The 20460-nt window shown below is 34.3% G+C and overlaps 1 protein-coding gene across 6 annotated transcripts in view; it reads left to right on the top strand.

Annotated features, from left to right (window-relative positions):
* Positions 1 to 20460, top strand: part of USF3 (upstream transcription factor family member 3) — a 44522-nt gene that overhangs the window by 15116 nt on the left and 8946 nt on the right. For 5 of the 6 annotated variants that reach the window (XM_074214540.1, XM_074214538.1, XM_074214541.1 and 2 more), the window contains 4 exons: positions 180 to 244; positions 3870 to 3898; positions 8534 to 8616; positions 10874 to 10970. In XM_074214540.1, coding sequence (XP_074070641.1) covers positions 198 to 244; positions 3870 to 3898; positions 8534 to 8616; positions 10874 to 10970 — 256 coding nt within the window. In that variant the 5' untranslated portion in view covers positions 180 to 197. Of the gene's footprint in view, positions 1 to 179; positions 245 to 3869; positions 3899 to 8530; positions 8617 to 9166; positions 9351 to 10873; positions 10971 to 20460 lie in introns of those variants that run through there. The other variant, XM_074214542.1, reaches the window with a different exon arrangement.

Raw genomic sequence — 20460 nt, 5'->3', positions numbered from 1 at the left:
TATGTTTTTCCAACTAAACCGTAAGTTCCTTAAAGAAATTGCCATATGATTTGAAGTATATTTTTTTCCCTAGTATAGGCATGTAGTTAACACTGTTATTCCAATTTAAGTCAGTTTTCTGTAATGTGAAGTCCTGGGAAGTTTTTATTGTTAGTATATGTATTTTCATATCCTTCTAGGTCCTGCTCTCTATAACCATGCCAGAGATGACAGAAAATGAAACTCCTACAAAGAAGCAGCATCGGTAAGGAACTAGTTTGAAGACAAACATGCTCACTAGTCAGCTTGCAAATTTGTTCTTTTCAGCAAGCATTTATTTTATTTTTCTTTTCAAATTCTTTTTTATTCTTGTCATTTATCTATGTACTAGTTATTTTTCCTTAGTATCTCCTTCCCCTGGGATGTTGAACTCTTGTTAATAACAAAAAAGAAATATTTAAGCAAAACCAACTGGCATAGTGATTCTATCTGACAATATCTATCACATTCTGTCTCCATAGTTCACATCCTGCCATCCCTATCGAGAAGCAAGAAGTGTTTGACAATCGTTTGTTTAATTAAATTTTAATTTCATTTGTTTAATTTTATTTACTCTATAAAGCTCTGTACTAAGTGCTGGTTACAAAAAAGATAAAAATATGACAGTCTTTATACTAAAGGAATTTACATTTTATTATTATGTTTGAAAAAATAATATTAAATAATTGAGAATAATATTAAATAATAGAGATTACTAACATTTAGAAGTTGCAGAGAAAAGCTTTATAGAGCAGGTTGCTCTAGACTAATCCTTGAATAAAGATAAGCATTCAGAAAGTTATAGATTAGAAAGGAGCACATTCCCATGGTTTTTGGGGGGAGGGTGTTTTGCTGAGGCTGGATTTGAACTCAGGGGCCAGGGCAGGTGCTCTAATCAGTACACCACCTAGCTTCCCTCTGATAGGTTTTTTTGTTTTAATATACAGGAGGGGCAGCTAGGTAGTGAAGTAGAGTCAGGAAGACCTGAGTTCAAATTGGCCTCAGACACTTAATGATTGCCTAGCTGTGTGACCTTGGGCAAGTCACTTAACCCCATTGCCTTAAATAAATAAAATTAAAAAAATATCTACAGGGATGGGAGATGGAAGGAAGAGCTTATTCAGGGAACATATAGTAGTCTACTTTGACCAGAACATAGATTTATGAAGTGATATAATTAAAATAAGTGCAAAAAAAAAGTAGATTGGAATTAGATTGTAAAGAGCCTGAGAAGTCAAACTAGAGAATTTATATTTGATTCTAAAAGAAATAGGGAGCCACTGAAGGTTTCTGAGCACATGAGTGACCTAAGCAGACCCAGACAAAAGAGTCAAAAATCTATAGAGGTAGAACCAACAGCTCTGGACAATATTGAGTATGGAGGGTAAAGGAGAGAAAGGACTCAGTATGAGTCCTTAGGTTATAAACCTGGGAGACTGGAAGGAAGGAATTTTCAGGAGGACTGGAATTAGTTTTGAACTTGATAAATTTGAGATGCCAATGAAATTTCCAGGTTGAGAGGTCAGAAAGCAGTTGGTAATCCATTAGGATATAAGAGGAAGATTGCAGTTATTTTGTTAGTGTGATAGTCATTTACATATGGGTGATACCAGAACCCCTTAGAATCAGAGGTCACTTGGGAGAGAGAGAGAGAGAGAGAGAGAGAGAGAGAGAGAGAGAGAGAGAGAGAAACAGAAACAGAAACAAGAGGGTCTACTTTAGGGAAAGTGTAAATTGCCTGCTATTTTACAATTTTCATGAAGACATTAATTTTTATAACATGAAATTTGTTCATTTTGATGACATGAAAACCCTTAAATTTTTTTTTAGAATTTCCACTTAAATAGAAGAAATTGGAATTTCCACAAAAATGAATAGTAGGCTACATTTTTACCCACTTTATTCTTTTTTTTTTTACTTAAAAGATTTTATTTATTTTGAGTTTTACAATTTTTCCCCAATCTTACTTCCCTCCCCCCGCCCCCTACAGAAGGCAGTTTGCCAGTCTTTACATTGTTTCCATAGTGTATGTTGATCTAAATTAAATGTGATGAGAGAGAAATCATATCCTTAAGGAAGAAACATAAAGTATAAGAGATAGCAAGATCAGACAATAAGATAGCAGTTTATTTTTTCTAAATTAAAGGTAATAGTCCTTGGTCTTTGTTCAAACTCCACAGTTCTTACTCTGGATACAGATGGAATTCTCCATTGCAGACAGCCTCAAATTGTCCCTGATTGTTGCACTGATGGAATGAGCGAATCCATCAAGATTGAGCATCATCCCCATGATGTTGCTATTAGGGTGTACAGTGTTTTTCTAGTTCTGCTCATCTCATTCAGCATCAGTTCATGAAAATCCCTCTAGGCTTCCCTGAATTCCTATTCCTCCTGGTTTCTAATAGAACAATAGTGTTCCATGACATACATATACCACAGTTCGCTAAGCCATTCCCCAGTTAAAGGACATTTACTTGATTTTCAATTCTTTGCCACCACAAACAGGGCTGCTATGCATATTTTTTACAAGTGATGTTTTTACCCTTTTGCATCATCTCTTCAGGGTATAGACCCAGTAGTGGTATTGCTGGATCAAAGGGTTGCACATTTTTGTTGCCCTTTGGGCATAGTTCCAAATTGCTCTCCAAAAAGGTTGGATGAGTTCACAGCTCCACCAACAGTGTAGTAGTGTCCCAGATTCCCCACAACCCTTCCAACAGTGATCATTATCTTTTCTGGTCATATTGGCCAGTCTGAGAGGTGTGAGGTGGTACCTCAGAGAAGCTTTAATTGGCATTTCCCTAATAAATAATGATTTAGAGCAATTTTTCACATGAGTATTGATTGCTTTGATCTCCTCAACTGTAAATTGCCTTTGCATATCCTTTGACTATTTGCCACTTTATTCTTATTAATAGTCTTGTCTTTGTATCAGATGATAGTGAGCATCAATATAGTAGTAGTATATCTCACGTTTAATTTTTATTTATATCTTTACTTGTGCATCTAACAAGATATGATTTCTTTTTAGGTTTAAGGCAGTAAGTGCTGTTTAATTATTTATACAGATATTTTATCATAATGTAGTCACTTTTTGCTTCTTAGCATATGAGAAGAATATTTTTCTTAAGTTTTTCTTGATTTTTGAACTGTGCCATTTTTCTGCCTAGAATTAAAATGTTGATGTTACTAGTAATCTTTCTCTTTTTTTTTTTGATCAACTAGAATGATATACGTTTAATGTATTAGGTGTTGTATAGCAAAAGGAAGACTACATTCCTTAAGTTATTTGCTTTAAACCTGAAATGGTACCTTATGATCTTTATGTTGGGGTAGCACAAGAATCTTTTATTATTGGCACATACACTGGCTATTGCTTTCTCATTCCTATCGCCTGTGTTCATCCAATTCCTCTTTATGCTCATCTTATTCTTCTTCCTCCTTATCCCTTTCCTTCCTCAGTTCCTCAAAAGGCTAGATGCTTAAACATACATAAATACACTCATTATTGCCTAATGTTCACCACAAGAATAGGTATTATGAATTTATGACTAATCCTTCCATTAAACTTTCCTTTTCTGTGAATTCTTGAGGCATGAGAATAAAGAATAGCAATCCCCCCCCCCCCCCTCCCTTCTATCTCTGCCCTTGCCTCCTTTCCCTCAACATTGTGGCTTGTAATTCATATTGAAATATCTATGGTTATGAATTTCCAGGTTACAATACAGTGTAGGACATTTATCTTCACTTTGATTTCTTATTTACTTGACAAATCAGATTATCATTTATATGAGTTGTAAAAAAAATCCATATTATTTTTATGTAACCTATTTTGTACCTTTTGTTAACAGAAAGAAAAATCGGGAGACACATAATGCAGGTAAGAATATAAGAATTTTATTTTTATATTTGGCATTCTCATGTTTAGAATCGAGTTAGTGACAGTAGAAGGAAAGTTTTTATACTCTGAATCTTAGAAGAATTGTTCATTTAGTCATGGAAAAGTACAATCTTGCTGATCTTATTATAAGGGACCTATAATAAACCCCTTATAATAAGCAAATTATTATAAAAAGTTCCTTTGTAATATTTACATATTATAAAAGCTTCCAAAGAAGAAAAAAATCTTTGCTTAACCCACTTCTGACGACTCACTTTTCCTTTAAATGAAATTTAAAGGCTAATGAAGCCATAGAATTCATCATTTCCAGTGAATTAGATGATTAACAAAAATTGAGAAAAATCCCAAAGTAGTTGAAAGACACATATGTATGAGGAGGGAAAGAAGTGTTGCAAAATATATATCATAAGCATTCTTTCAGATCCTGAATGGAGAATTCTGAGTTTATCAGTTACCAGAAGGAAAAAAAAAACACCTCAGAATTTTATTTCTATTAGGTAATTTTAATCTATTTTTCATGTTGTAGAGTTTTACCATTCTGAAAGACTATGTAAGGACAGGGCTATACTTATAATGCTTCAAGCTAAGTAATTTTGTATTTGCATCAATATATAGAGCTAGAAAAAGCTTTCTTTTCTTAAGGGTCCCCTCATCATTCCATTGAAGAACCAGGAAAATCCTGATCCATTTCCCTACTGATGCAAGGAAATATGTGAATGGCCCAATAGGAAGTTACTGTTCTCCAGGCAGGAAAATATTTTTTGAACTTCACTTATATTCTGTTATTACTTCTTTTTTTTTAAACTGTCTGAATGAGGGATTGAAGAGAATAATGAAGATTTCTCATTTTTCCCCTCATCTTCATCAAAAGAAAGACAATATGTGGTAGATGGAGAGCTGCACTTGAAATGAGAAAAATATGGTCTGTCTGGCTACCCTGGTTCTGTGCCTCAGGACAAGTCATTTAACATCCCAGTGCCTCAGACAACTCTCCAGTCAGTTATCCAGCAAGGATTTATTGAACTATTAAATTAATAAAAATAAATAAATTTGTTTCTCTGCGAATCTCTGTGCTAAATCATTGCAGATACAAAAAAAGGCAAAAGATAGTTCCTGCCTCTAATGAGGGAAGTAACATTAAAACAACTTTAGACACAGAATATGCATACAGGATACATGAACACTAAATAGAGGGTTTTATATTTGGTCCTAGAGATCATAAGGAACCAATGGAATTTATTAAGTAAGATCAGACTTACATTTTAGGGAGACAAGGACTAAGCATTTCTATAGCAGCCATTGTTGTTCATTCTTTGAACTCAAAGAGGACCAATGATATCATGACATTGATGTCTGTCTGTAGTGTGTTTGCTGGGCTCCATCACCTCATCCCAATATGTTTTCAGAAGTTCTGCCATAGTTTGGGCACAAATAATTCTTTGGAATATTTAGGACGGAGAGATCTCTAGTTCTGTGCATCTCTTATTTCCTTTGTGCTACTTGATTCTGGTTTGCTCATGGAGCACAGTGTCTTCTTTGAGGTGTACCCATCAGGGTGGACGATCCTTTGCCAGCATCTCCCCTGTCTCACAGTTGATTTAAAGTTTTCTAGAAGGAGCTTGAGTGTCCTTTTATCACTTCTTTTGGCTTCTATGTGAGGACTTGCCTTTTGCAAGTTCTCTGTTAAATAGTCTTTTAGGTAACTGTGCATTTGACATTTGGGCTCCGTGGCCATCTATGCTCTCTGTAACTTGGCAGTTCAACCTAAGAGAGGACTTCTGTGTCTTGTACTTTATCCTGTCAGGATCTTCAGAATCTTCCCAAAACAGTTCATGTGGAAATAATTTATTTTCTGAGAAGATGCTGGTATATACTGTCTAGGTTTCACAGGTCAGCACCATTGCTCTAAAGAGCTTCATTCAGTTTGGTAGGTATTGGTAGATGCCCAATACCTCTTCTCTCCCACACTTTTTTTTCAGGGCCCCTCAGATACTGAACTAGCCCTGGCAGTGTTTGTGTCAATATCATCATCTGTTGGACATCCTTAGAAACTGTTCCAGGCACTGTGCTAAGCAGTTTAAAAATATTATTTCATTTGATTCTCACTTGGAGATAGTCTTGTTATTACAGTTGAGGAAACTGAGGCAAATAGGTTAAGTATCTGAGATCAGATTTTTTTTTTAGGTTTTTGCAAGGCAAATGGGGTTAAGTGTCTTGCCCAAGGCCACACAGCTAGGTAATTATTAAGTGTTTGAGACCAGATTTGAACCCAGGTACTCCTGACTCCAGGGCCAGTGCTTTATCCACTGTGCCACCTAGCCACCCCATGAGATCAGATTTGAAGTCAGATCTTCCTCCATCTAGCACTCTGTTTACTATATGCCACATAACTGCTTCCTCAGCTTGGCAGATCACCTTGATAGCTGAGGGAGACTAGCCAGCAGACTCTCAGTAGCCCTAGGCTTGAGATGATGAAGTCCTGAGCAGTGTGGTGGCAGTCTTAGAGGAGAGGAGGGGATGCTACGAAGAGAGAATTCACAGGATTGTGATTTGGTAACTGATGGGATATAAGTGGGTAAGAATGAAGACCTGAGGCTATCTACGAGGTTGTGAGCTTGTGTACCTGGGAGCCTGGTGGTGCTCTTGATAGCAAGAAGAGGTGAAGGTTTTAACAGTTAAGTCTATTGGATGATAATTCAAGATATCTAGTAGGCAATGGAGATGCATGACTAGAAGGTGAGAGAGATTAGGATTGGGTGCCATCTATATTAGACGAGTTTTCCTCAACTAGGAGTTCCTTATATCATTGATATCATCGATCTGTCCTTTATCAAAAATCTTTTCTTAAATATCTTCTGTGCATCCATTGCCAGGGAATTTGGGGAAAATTAAGGGAATGCACCATTTATACTATCCTACTTTGATTTCTATCCTTATAAATTTATTTCATTTGGAGGGGTTACAAATGGAGCTGCCTAACTCTTAATAGGAGCCTATTATTGGGGAAGTAATTAGAAGCCAGTTAATAATTGATGTTTTCAGCTATAAATCAGGAAACAACAAAAGTATCCATTATAAACCAGGTATAGTTACCCAGTGTTATAGTTACCCCAGTGTCCTATTATAGACTCTGTCCCTGAGTTCCTGGACTTCATTAACTTCTTTGACTTCCTCCTCCCATGCAGCCTGCTTCCTGGATCAGCTTCCCGTCTTGGAAGTATAAAAGGTGCCTCTTAGATTTGGTGGTTGCTTAAGACCACATGAGTTGCTATACCTTGATGGATGTACTCATCCAGTGTTTATCTGTAGATAGTGGGGATCACAGGCAGATAAGCTATATATCTCAGTATCCTGCTAATATATCTTTGCTATGACAAAGTAAACCTCTGTTCAGTGAGTACCTTACGTTGTCTTTATATTGAACCTGAACTAAGTGGGGGCAGGCTTTAGAACCATGCCTTTAACACGTATGATCTGATTTTAAGAATCGGCTTCTTAGAAATGTTCTTACTAAAGAGGTGGATTTTATTAAAGGTGTTGACAAAAACCTGATAGATATTTGTGAAGTTACTTCTCTGAATTTTAATTAATATGATAAAAGAAATTTAGAATTTCAATTATAATATAGAAAATGAGTGTTGTTACTTCATATATATATATATATATTTTTTTTTTTCCCTCCTTCCTTGCAACCTTGAAAAACAATTTTGTCATGTTTTCATATGATGGTTTCTTAAACCATTTTCAGAAATAATGTGTCACCCAATTTTGCATGGAAATGGTGAGAATCCTGCAGGCCTAGAGTGGGCAGGCAGCTCAGGGACAAGTCTGGGAGCAGAAATCATTTGGTTTTAGGCCATATGCATTAAGCATTCCTCCATCCAACTTTAGTTATATAACCTCTCCAAAAAGTTTTTTAAATATTTCATTTTTCCAGGTTGTAAAGTTTGTGTCCATTGGTAAAGTTGTGAAAGTTCTTGATATCTTATTTGGTTATGGGCTCTTAAAATCATCATTTGTTAATTGTTAGTTTGAAATAAAATGCCACATAATAATAGACTACTGAATGTAGAATATCACCATAACCATTCTTTCTTTTTTGTAATTTTTGTCTGTCATTTCAGTCTTCTACTATGCCTTGATGTGCTTGAGCTTCTAATGATCACATAAAAAAGAATAGCTGTGCTTCTGTTTATCCACCACTGATTTTAAAACATCACAAATTCTTATTTAAGAGTTTAAAGGGTTCTCAGAGGCTCTCTAACCCAACAAATGGCTGACCAAGAATGCCTTCTTTGTGGGGTAATATTAAGATCACTAGATTTGAACTTCAGAGACCTGAGTTTGCATACTGACTCTGATGTTAATTATGTAAATTGACCTCTCAAAGCCCCAGTTTCCTCATGGATTAAAGAAAAATAGGGATGATCATACTTGTATTGCCTGTTTCATAGACTTGTTCTGGCATAAAAGTTCTTTGTAAATCTTTGACTAGTACAAACATGTCTTAAGAGTCATTTCTTTGAAATTATTTAGTTAGAAAAAGAGGTTAGATAGTACCTAAATATGAAATATGACAATTTATTGGTTCTGTGATCACTTTCTTCTATCCAGTGGAGAGGCATCGAAAGAAGAAAATTAATGCTGGGATCAACCGAATTGGAGAGCTTGTTCCTTGTTCACCTGCACTGAAGCAGGTAAGAAGTCACTTATGCTTACATTGTTTAGGAAAACCCTCAGTTGTTCCTTTATACATTGGACTATTTCCTATCATTAGAATTGGTCCTCTTCCCCTAGAGATCATGACACTGGAGATATTTGAATAGTTATGATTATTCTTTATCTTTTATAAAAACAGAACATTCTGTTTTGTCTTCAGTTACTAATTTCCATGACCCTGCCCCTGTTCACCACCTGAGTCCTTTGCCTTGTATTAATTTGAATTTGTCCATATTGTTTACAATTATCTTTTTTTTTTGCAAGACATAAAAGGGTTAAATGACACTTGCCTAAGGTCACACAGCTAAGTAAATATTAAGTGTCTGAGACTAGATTTGAACTCAAGTTCCCCTGACTCCAGGATTGGAGCTCTATCCACTGCACCACCTAGTTGCCCCCCTTTAGTTGTTTTATGCATCTCTAAATATATGATAAGTTTGTGCGAAACCATTATGTCCTCATGTTCCTTTTTTTGCTCTACACAGTAAATTTGTTGAATGCTCCCTCATATGGTTTCTGTTCTGTCAGGTTCTATTCACCTTTTGGCTGTCGCCAAGGTCAGATGCAAGGGAGCAACTATGACCCTGTTTCTCTCTCCCCTCCCACCCCCCATTCCTCTAAATTCCAAATGGAATCCAGTCTTTGGCACCTGAAAGCAGGAGTGGATAGTATTCTGGAATCATTATGGAGAAGAGCTGTAGATAACTTCCAGGTGACTCCTTTTCTCCATTTGGTCTCTCCACTACTGCTACATGCAGACAGTTTTTGCAGACTTATTTGTGGTGTAGAAATTGGTGGGCAGTCAATCAGAGGAGATGGCAGGTAAACTTCATTAATTGTTTGTATGCCTATTTTCATAGCAGCCTTGTAAAATAAAAAACAGCATAATTGTTCTCATCTTAAATTAAAAGGATATTGCTTAGGATCATATAGCAAGCCTGTACTAGGGCTAATTATTAAGACTTTAGTGTACTTAGTTTGAGTCAAGAAAAATCCCTCTTTGCCTAAGAGTATTTTCTGTGTCACACATATTCCTAAAATCCCAAATTCACTTTAGGTGAGCTAGGGCAGTAATAGGAAAATATTTTTCACTTATGTAACAATTAATACATTTTCTCATTAGATCATTATAATCACATTGAAATAAATATACAGAGTATCATAAAAGTCTTGTAAACTTTTAAGCTTAATAGTTTAAATATTAAAAATTTAAACTTTTAAAAACTTAAAACTTCTCTGAGATTGTAGGATAGTACTCTTTTTTTTTTAAACAAATAACAAAATTGAAGCTCAGAGAAGCTAGATGATTTGCCCTAATTCAGTTACCTGGGAAGAAGTTGAGCCCAGTATTAGAGACCCTGATTTTCTGATGCTGCTCAATTGACTGTCCATTTCTTTAATAACAATGAATTGCCTGTGATGTATTGTATATTATTTTTCTTTTTTAAAAAATATTTACTTTTCCAAATATATGTAATAATAATTTTCAACATTCATTTTTGTAAAGTTTTTTCCTTCCCACCCTTCTCTTCCCTGCTGAAGATATCAAATAATCTGATGTAGGTTATACATGTACAGTCATGTTACATATATTTCTATATTAGTTATTCTGTGAAAGAAGAATCAGATCAAAAGACAAAAACTACAAGAAGTAAAAAACAAAAAATAAATTTTTAAAAAGTGAAAATAGTAAGCTTTGATTTGCATTCAGATTGCATAGTTCTTTTTCTAGATGTGAATGGCATTTTTCATCACAAGTCTTTTTAGAATTGTCTTAAAGTCTATCATAGTTGATCATGGCACTGTTAAAATTGTACTGTATATTATACTAAGTCTTGGGGATTTAAAGATGAAGCAAGATGTATTATAGTCTCTAGAAGGTTTTGTAGTGGCATTGGGGTATTGAAACAATTAATTATCAGAATATCTCACACTTCAAGACATTTTGGTTTGAAGTACAATTGTCTAGAATTAATCTGGACAAAGAGAATGTTGGATTATGACCCTAAAACTCTTTAGTGAAATTTTTTTAATATATCAGATAATAAATTTATAATGATGGCTATACAAATATAACAATACAAAATGTGTTTGAGGATGGCATTGTTTTAAAATTGGGAATAGACTAAAATTTCAGATATTCCTGTTGAGGATAAATATATGCATAATTTTAAAGTTTTGGGAATATTTCTTACCATTTAATGAAATTTTTTTAAACTTGGGTTTCTCTGACAGAGCAAGAATATGATCCTGGATCAAGCCTTTAAGTACATAACAGAATTAAAAAGGCAAAATGATGAGCTCTTACTCAATGGAGGAAACCATGAACAAGGTAAATCTATACATTTTTTCAAACATATACACTCACCCATTTTATATAATTAGATGGGTAGTGGGTGTTCTTTAGTTTTCTACAAATTTTCTTTTTTAGGTTTTTGCAAGGCAAATGGGGTTAAGTGGCTTGCCCAAGGCCACACAGCTAGGTAATTATTAAGTGTCTGAGACCGGATTTGAACTCAGGTACTCCTGACTCCAGGGCCAGTGCTCTATCCACTGTGCCACCTAGCCGCCCTGCAAATTTTCTTAAGAAGTGATAGTAAGAATACTTTTTCTCTTATCTATGGTTATATTTTTCAATTAGGACAATGCCAAAATTTGTTGGACAAATTTCTGTTTGGTTTAAATTGTAACCAGGATCAGTTATTATGGCTGTATCCACTTACATCTCCTCACATTACTGTGAGGGTCGGAAATAGCTGATGACTCATGATGGTGTGGAAGTGACCAGCACAAGCAGAGTACAGGCTCTACTAACTGCTTCTACAATTTGTAAAAGCTTCAAGTTTGAGCCTGGCAGTGGCTTGTTGTATGACTGTTAGAAAACCAACATAGTGAAGTGTGGTGAGGCTCATTATCAAAAGATTGCCCACAAGTTTTTTTTGGACACAGTAAATCATCTATGAAGATATAAAAAAAGTTATGTTCTTATCCATGTTAGTTCAGGGAAACTAATGAAGTGATGTAATTATTGTGTTTGCAAGAAATGCAGTACTGCCTGGCTTTTGAATTCCAGGTGATTTTCACCGTTACCAAAATCAGTTTCAACTTATCTACAGAGAAAACTTGTTTATGGAGACGAAAATAAGTTGCCCAGGCTTGGGAAGATCAATGTGGCAGACAAATTTGGATGATACCTACATTTGTAGCTTTGGTGAGAGTAAAAAGACTGGCTCTTGATTTAGGAGGAATTTGTCCAGTGGGATAAAAGTGATGTTGGACTTTTAAGCACGTTTTAGTACCTCTCTTGGAGGGATGTGACATTAAGCCCCAAGTATACAACAAAGGCTGATTATGAAGTGGTGAAAAGTTAAGATGGAGTGGCTTTTTTTGCAGCAACCCTTTGTTATGCTTATTTTACAAATTAGGAAATTAAAACAGAGAAAGATAGAAGTGCAGTGATTTGTCTGTAGTAAAGCTTAAACTAGAACTCAGATCTTTTAATTTTTAACATCCTTGCTTTCTATTTTCCAGATAACATTTTACTACACTATTCTCAGATTTCATATTCCATTTTTATTTGGTGAGCAGTTTGTCCCAATCTTTTTCTAAGTCTTCTGTATAGTATCTGCCCACTGTATTGGAACACTGAACTACTACCTTCCTGTGGCACTTTTATTGTTTCATATACATCAGTGCAGCAATTAGGTGCCAATCTATTATCTCTTCACTGTGATGCCTCCTTTATTATTCATACATATATATGTATGTGTCTGTGTGTATCTTTATATGTACGTGTATAGATATATATTTATATATGTATGTATATATATATATATATATATATATATATATCTTATTCTCTAGGAATTTTCATTTTCTCTGAGTATAGAGGTAAAAGAACTCAAGTTTATTTCAATATTTAACCAAGATAAAGGTAAGAGAAATCTCTGGTTAAGATTACATCTTAATGTCATCAGCCAGGAAACAACTAACTTCTATGAATATCTGTATAATGACTTCACTGGGAGAAAGTTAGTGATAATTTCTCCAGTGCTATGTAGCTTTCCTTCTTTTGTTCTAGTTGCTTCTAAAGATATAAAGCATTCAACTGTAAGAACAGGAAAACTTTCTATTCTCCATGGATTTAATACAATTAAACTAATTTCATGACTCACAGAAGCTCTTCTCAATTCATATCAATTTAAAAATATTTATTGATTTCCTGTTATGTTCAAGACAATGGCAGGGGCTATACAAAGATAAAAGGTGATGGTATTTCTTCTCCAAATGTTCTCCAACTAGAGATGAAAAGTATAATATGTACACAAAAGATGTTCTGCTTCTGCTCTGTTCAGTCAGCATCTGTTCATGCAGGTCTTTCCAGGCTTTTCTAATGTTTGACTGCTCATGATTTCTTTCAGAATAATAGTATTCCATCACATACATAAACCATAATTTGTTCAGTCACTCCCCTATTGATGGACAACCCCTTATTTTCCAATTCTTTTGTTTCCACATAAAGAGTTGCTAAGAATATTCTTGTACATTTGGGTCTTTGCTCCTTTTTTGTGATCTCTTTGGAATATTGATTCAGTAATGGTATTGCACCTATTGATCTAGTAAGGTTATATGTACCATTCTGTTGCCTTTTGGGCATAATTCCAAAATGTGCTCCAGAGTGGTTGGATTAGTTCACAACTCCACCAACAGTGCATTAGTCTTCCCACAACCCCTCCAAACTTTTATCTTTTCCATTTTCTGTCGTATTAGCCAATATGATAGGTGTGAAGTAGTATCTCAGAGTTGTTTTAATTTGTACCTTTAATTTTCTTATAAAGCTACGTGTTCATATACTTTAACCATTTATTAATTGGGGAATGACTTGTATTCATACAAATTTGACTCTGTAGTCTAAATATTTTAGAAATGAGGCCTTTATTAGAAACACTACTACAAAAATTGTTTCCTAGCTTTCTAATTTCCTTCTAATATTGGATGTATTGGTTTTGTTTGTACAAAACATTTTCATTTAATGTAATCAAAATTAATCTATTGTGCATTTCATATTGTTCTCTGTCTTTTTTTTTCATATATCTGACAGGTAAATGCTTCCTTATCAACTCCATCTTTTCTCAATTACATGTAAAGATAGTTTTCAATGTTTATTTTTTGTAAAATTTTGAGTTCCACATTTTTTTGCTTCCCTCCCCCTCCATGATGAATGATTGATCTGATATAGGTTATATCTGTACATAGCAACTCTACTCCTAATTTCTCAGCATCATTGTTTCTTTTTTGAAAAAGTAAAATATTTCATTACACCAAAAAAAAGGAAAGAAATGGGGGTGGGGAATCAGCAAAAATGTTATACTCATTAAAAAAAAACCAAATATGTTCAATAAACCACCTTTTTGACCTCTCACAAGTCTGCAAGAGTTAAAAGAAAATAAATATATAAAGCATTTTCAAACTGATTTACAATAGATATTCAACTCATTTACCTACTCTAGCAATCAGATAATTCAACTGAGCAAATGATTATGAAATACCTGCTGTGTATAAGAATACCGTGCTAGGCTCTAAGTCAACAAAATTTTGGACATTAAAATATAAAATGGTCCTTGTTACTGAGGAATTTAATTCCCTAGGATTTACAAAGTTAAATACAGAGTCAGTTGAGGAGGGAGAGAGAGAGAGAGAGAGAGATAGAAATAATTTTTGAGCAAAACAGATAAGACTCTTCTGAGGGAAGTGGAATCTCAGCTGAGTCTCAAAGACAAGACTTCTGAGAGGCAAAGGAGGCAGTGCTAAGTGTATGCAGCTGCATCAGGGTCTTGTTCAGAAACAGTTCTAGATTGTAGATTGTGTGAAGGGAAATGATGTGAAAAAACACTAGAGACTTACTGGGTGGAGCCAAGATGATGGTGTGAGGCTAGGAAATTCCCAGAGCTTTTCCTGAAACAACTTTAAATGAAGCATCTAAACAGATCCCAAAGTGACAGGACCTACAAGAAACAAAACAAAACAGTGAAACAACTTTTCAATTCAAAATATCTTGGAGTTACTTTACGAGAGGTCTCTCTCATGTGGGTAAAAGGGGAGTGCAGTAGGTGGAGGGACCGGGAGACCAGTGGAAAGCTCTTATCTACAGTACAACTCACTAAAATGCCTGTGTCCTGGTTGAGCAGACCAGCAGTATAGCAGGTCAGCAGTGAGTGCCCCAAACCCAACTTGAAAAGCAAAGTTCAAGCCCCAGAACTGGTGCAGTAGGCAGGACTGGGTTAGGGGTTTAGGGTACCCTAACACAGGGAACAAACCACAAGCATCTGAGATGCCAGAGCAAGAAAGCAGGGAATCAGATCCCTGAGCCCCAGCTTAAAAAGCTTGGGACTATACTCCCCTGTGCCTCAGGAAGGGAGCTCAACTTACAAAAGGAGCAAAACCAAACCAAACCATAGAAAGCTATTATGACAGGGAAGATCAAAACACCATCTCAGAAGAGGAAAGCAGTGACAAAATGCCTACATGTGAAGCTCAAAGGGGATTATGAATTAGTCTCAAATCCAAAAAGTCCTCTTGGAAGAGCTCCAAAAGAATTTTAAAAACCAAAGAAGATATGTAGAAGAAAAATTTAGGAAAGAAATGAGAGCCATGCAGAACTATGAAAATTGGAAACGATAACACAAAACTTACAGAAGAAAACAATACCTTGAAAAATAAAATTAACCAACTGGAAAAGGAAGCAAAAACTAACTGAAGAAAATAAAACTATAAAAATTAGAACTGGACCAGTTGAAACTAATGACTCTAAAGTACCTCTTAGGAAAAACGATCTGGAAAATGGATACAGGAGAGATAATTATGAATTATTGGTCTACCTGAAAGCTATTATCAAAATCTTTCAGGAAATTATCAAGGAAAACTGCGCTAATATTATCCTAGAACAAGAAGATAAAATAATCCTTGCAAAAAAATCCATTGATCACCTCCAGAAAGAGATCCAAGGAATATTATAGCCAAATTTCAGAATTCTCAGCTAAAGGAGAAAATAAGTATCCAAAATTTTAAATACTAGGGAGCTACAATAAGTACAGGGACTTATCAGCTTCCACATTAAAGGATCAGAGGGCCTGGAATATGATATTGTGGAGGACAAAGGAGCTTGGATTACAACCAGGAATCAACAAGCCTGCTAAATTCAGAATATTCTTTCGGGGGGGAAAATGATCCTTCAACAAAATAGAGGACTTTCAAACTTATCTGATAAAAAAAAAACTAGAACTAAAAAGAAAATTTGATCTTCAGATTGAAGACTCAAACAATGTGTAAAAAGGTAAATGGAAAGAGAAAATGTTAGTCAATAAGACTAAACTTTATATCCCTATGCAGGAAGATAATACTTGAAACTCTTAAAACTGTATTTCTAATTAGGACAGTTGAAAGTAGCATACTTGTGTAGAGCATATGGGTATAAATTAATGATGTGATATTTATAATTCATGAGAATTATACTTCTATTAGAACAGCTTAAAAGAGTATACTTAGAGGGTGTGGGGTATAAAAGAGGACATAAAAAAGGATTATACTGGGAGAAGAAGGAGGCAGAAGAGGATAAATAACACCATATGAAGCGGCACAAAGGACCTATTATAGTAGAGGGTAAGAAGGGAGGATATGAACATTGAATAAATCTTATTCCCAATATATTTGACTCAAAGAGGGAATAGCATACATATTCTCAATTGGGTTTAGAAATTTATCCAGCCCTACAGGGAAGAAAGAAGGGAAAGGGGAAGGAGAAGCTGACAGAAGGGAGGGGAAAAGTAAAAGGGATAAGGAGGAAGAAAATGAAGGAGGATTGTAGAAAGGAGCGCAGATTGAGAGAACTGGCGGACAAGCAAAACTTGTGAGGAGGGATAAGGTAAAAGGAGAGATAAAAGTTCAGATGGGGAAGATAGGGTGGGGGAAGTACAAAGTTAGTAATCACAACTGTGAATGTGAATGGGATGAACTCTCAAAATAGAAGTGGAAAGCAAAGTGAATTAAAAGTCAGAATCCTACATATTTGAAAAGAGAGATACACACAGGGTAAAGGTAAAAGGCTGGAGCATAATATATTATGCTTTAGCTTAAATGAAAAAATCAGGGGTTGCAATCCTGATCTCAGTTAAAGTAAAAGCAAAAATAGAATCTAATTAAAAGGGATAAGGAAGAAAATTTGATCTTCCTAAAATGTACCATAGGCAATGAAATAATATCAATATTAAACATATTGTACCAAGTGGTATAGCATCCAAATTCTTAGAAGAGAATAAATGAATTGCAGGAAGACATAGCAAAACTATAATAGTGGGGACCTTAACTTTCCTCTTTGAAAATTAGATTAATCTAGCCACAAAATAAACAAGAATTTAAGAAGGTGAATAGGATTTTAGAAAAGCTAGAATGGATAGATTTCTGGAGAAAATTGAATGATAATAGAAAGAAATATACCTTCTCTCTGGTACTTCTCCAGCAACTGCACAAAAACTGACCAGGTAGTAGGACATTAAAAACCTACTCTACAACTACATGCAAAAAGGCAGAAATATTAGATCTATCCTTTTTAGATCATGATACAATAAAAATTACATGTAGCAAAAGGACCATGGAAAGCTAAACTAAAAATTAATTGGAAATTAAATAATTTTAAAGAATGAGCTCAAACAACAAATCACATAAATAATAAACAGTTTCATCTAAGACAAGGATGATAATGAGACAGCATACTAAAACTTGTAGGTTGCAGCCAAAGCAATTCTTAGGGAAATTTTTGTATCTCTAAATGTTTGCAGAAATAAAATAGAAAAAAGAGAGATCAGTGAATTGGGCATGCAACTAAAAAATCTACAGAAAGAACAAATTTAAAATTCTTAATTAAATACCAAATTAGAAATTCTGAAAAATCATAGGAGAAATTAATAAAATTGAAAGTAAGTAACAAAATGATTGAACTAAGAAACAAAACTAAGAGTTCCTTATATGGAAAAAAAATTAGATAAACTTTTGGTTAATTTGATTTAAAAAAAAAAGAAAACCAAATTACCAGTATCAAAAATGAAAAGGGTGAACTCACCACCAATAAAGAAGAAATTAAATTCAGAGCTATTTTACCAATTTTATGCCAATAAATCCTAAAGTTAAATGGATGAATATTTTTCAAAAATATAAATTGCCCAAATTAACAAAGTAGAATACTTAACTCTTTCTCAGAAAAAGAAATTTAAAAAGCCATCAATTAACTTCCCAGGAGAAAAATCTCCAGGGCAAAATGGATTTACAGGTGAATTCTATTAAACATTTAAAGTACAATTCATTCGTATTCTACAGAAACTATTTGAAAAAATAGACCAAGAAAGAGTTCTGCCACATATCTTCTCTGATACCAATATAGTGCTGATACCTAAACCAGGAAGAACCAAAACAGACAAAATTATAGACCAATTTCTCCGATGAATATTGACTCAAAAATTTAAAATAATATATTCACAAAGAGATTAACATCAAGTTTTCACTAGGTTAATACTCTATGATCTGATAGGATTTATACTACAAATTCAGGGATGGTTCAATTTAAGGAAAACAATCGGTATAATTAACCATATTAGTAACAAAACTGACAAATCATGCAATTATCTCAATAGATGCTGAAAAAAAGCCTATGACAAAATACAATACCTGTTCCTTTTAAAAACACTAGAGAATATGGAAATAAATGGAGTTTTCTTTAAGATGGTAAGTAATATCTATCTAAAAACATCAGCTAGCATTGTATGTAATGGGGATAAGCTACAAACATTCCCAGTAAGTTTAGGGGTGAAACAAGGATATCCATTGTCACAACTATCATTCAGTATTGTATTAGAAATGTTAGCTTTAACAATAAGAAAAGAAAAAAGAAATTGAATTAGAATAGACAATGAGGAAACGAAACTCTCATTATTTGTAGATGGTATACTTGGAGAACCATAGGAAATCAGCTACAAAAGCGACTTGAAACAATTAACAACTTTATCAAAGTAGTAGAATATAAAAAACTCATATAAATCATCGACATTATGACCAAGAAAGACCAATAGCAAGAGAAATTAAATTTAAAGAAGCTGCAGACAGCATAAGATACTTGGGAATCTACCTCTCAAGACAAACCTATATGAACTGTATGAACACAGTTACAAAACACTTTTCACATAAGTAAGGTCAGATCTAAACAACTGGAAAAATTTCAGTTGCTTATGGGTAGGCTGAGTTAATGTAAAAAAAAATGACATTTCTTCCAAAATTAAATTATTCAGTGCTATACCAACCACACTACCAAAAATTATTTTTCAGAGCTAGAAAAAAATAGCAACAAAATTCATCTGGAGGAACAAAAGGTCAAGAATATCAAAAAAATGCAAAGGAAGGTGACCTAGCTGTACCAGATCTAAAGCTGTATTCTAAAATGACAGTTATCAAAACTTGTCTGGTACTAAGAAATAGAGTAGTGTGATCCGTTGAATATAGAAAGTACAAAAGAAACAGTAAATGACTTTAATAACCTTTTATTTGATAAACCCAAAGATTCTAGCTTCTGTGATAAGAACTCACTACTTTACAAAAACTGCTGGGAAAACTGGAAGGTAAGTATGGCTGAAATTAGTCATAGACCAACATTTCACACCCTATACCAAAATAATGTCAAAATTGGCACAGGATTCAGACATAAATGGCAATACCATAAGCCAATTTGGAAAACAAGTAATATTTTGTCTGTCAGATCTTTGGAGAGGAGAGGAGTCTATTATCAAACTAGAAATAGAGAACATTATAAAATGCAAAATGGATAATTTTGACTACATTAAAATAAAAAGTTTTTGCAGAAATTAAACCAATCAACCAAAATTAGACGGAATGCAAAAGAACTAGGAAACAATTTTCATAGCTAATGTTTCTGATTAAGGGCTCATTTCTAAAATATACAGAAAGTCAAATTTAAGAATTCAAGTCATTTAACAATTGGTAAATGGTCTGTAGATATAAACAGGCAACGTTCTCATGAATAAATGAAAGCTATCTATAGTCATGTGAAAAAATGCTCTAAATCATTGATTAGAGAAATGCAAATTAAAATAACTGAGGTACCACAACACTTATCAGATTGGCTAAAATGACCAAAAAAAAAGGAAAATGATGGATAATTGGGAAATTGGGACAATAATGCAGCGATGGAGGAGTTATGAATTGATCCAACTATTCTGGAGCACTATTTGGAACTATACTGAAAGGGCAATAAATTCTGCCTACCCTTTAAACCTGTTATACCACTATTAGGTTTATCTCAGAATGATCATAAAAAAGGGGAAAAGACCCCACATGTACAAAAATATTTATCAGCTCTTTTTTGTAGCGGCAAAGAATTGGAAATTGTGGGGGCTGCCTATCATTTGGGAAATGGTTGAACAAATTGTGGCATAGGAATGTAATGGAGTACTACTATTCTGTGAGAAATCATGAGTAGGTGGACTTCCAAAAAGCTTGGAAAAACTTGCACGAACCGATGCTGAGTAAAGTGAGCAGAACCAGGAAAATACTGTACATGTTAACAACAATATTGTGAGATAATCAGCTGTGATGAACTCAGCTCCTCTCAGCAGTTCAACAGTCAAGGACAATCCTAAAGACTTGTGAAGGAAAATGATATCCACATCCAGAGGAAAAAACCATGGTGTCTGAATGCAGAGCAGAGCATATCATGTTTACTTAAAAAAAATTTTTTGTTTTTTTCCCTTTCTCATGTTTTT

Source organism: Macrotis lagotis, chromosome 1 (assembly GCF_037893015.1).
Source record: "Macrotis lagotis isolate mMagLag1 chromosome 1, bilby.v1.9.chrom.fasta, whole genome shotgun sequence".
Classification (NCBI taxonomy): domain Eukaryota; kingdom Metazoa; phylum Chordata; class Mammalia; order Peramelemorphia; family Peramelidae; genus Macrotis; species Macrotis lagotis.
The sequence above is the reverse complement of the archived record's forward strand: the minus strand, read 5'-3'. Positions and strand labels throughout refer to the sequence as shown.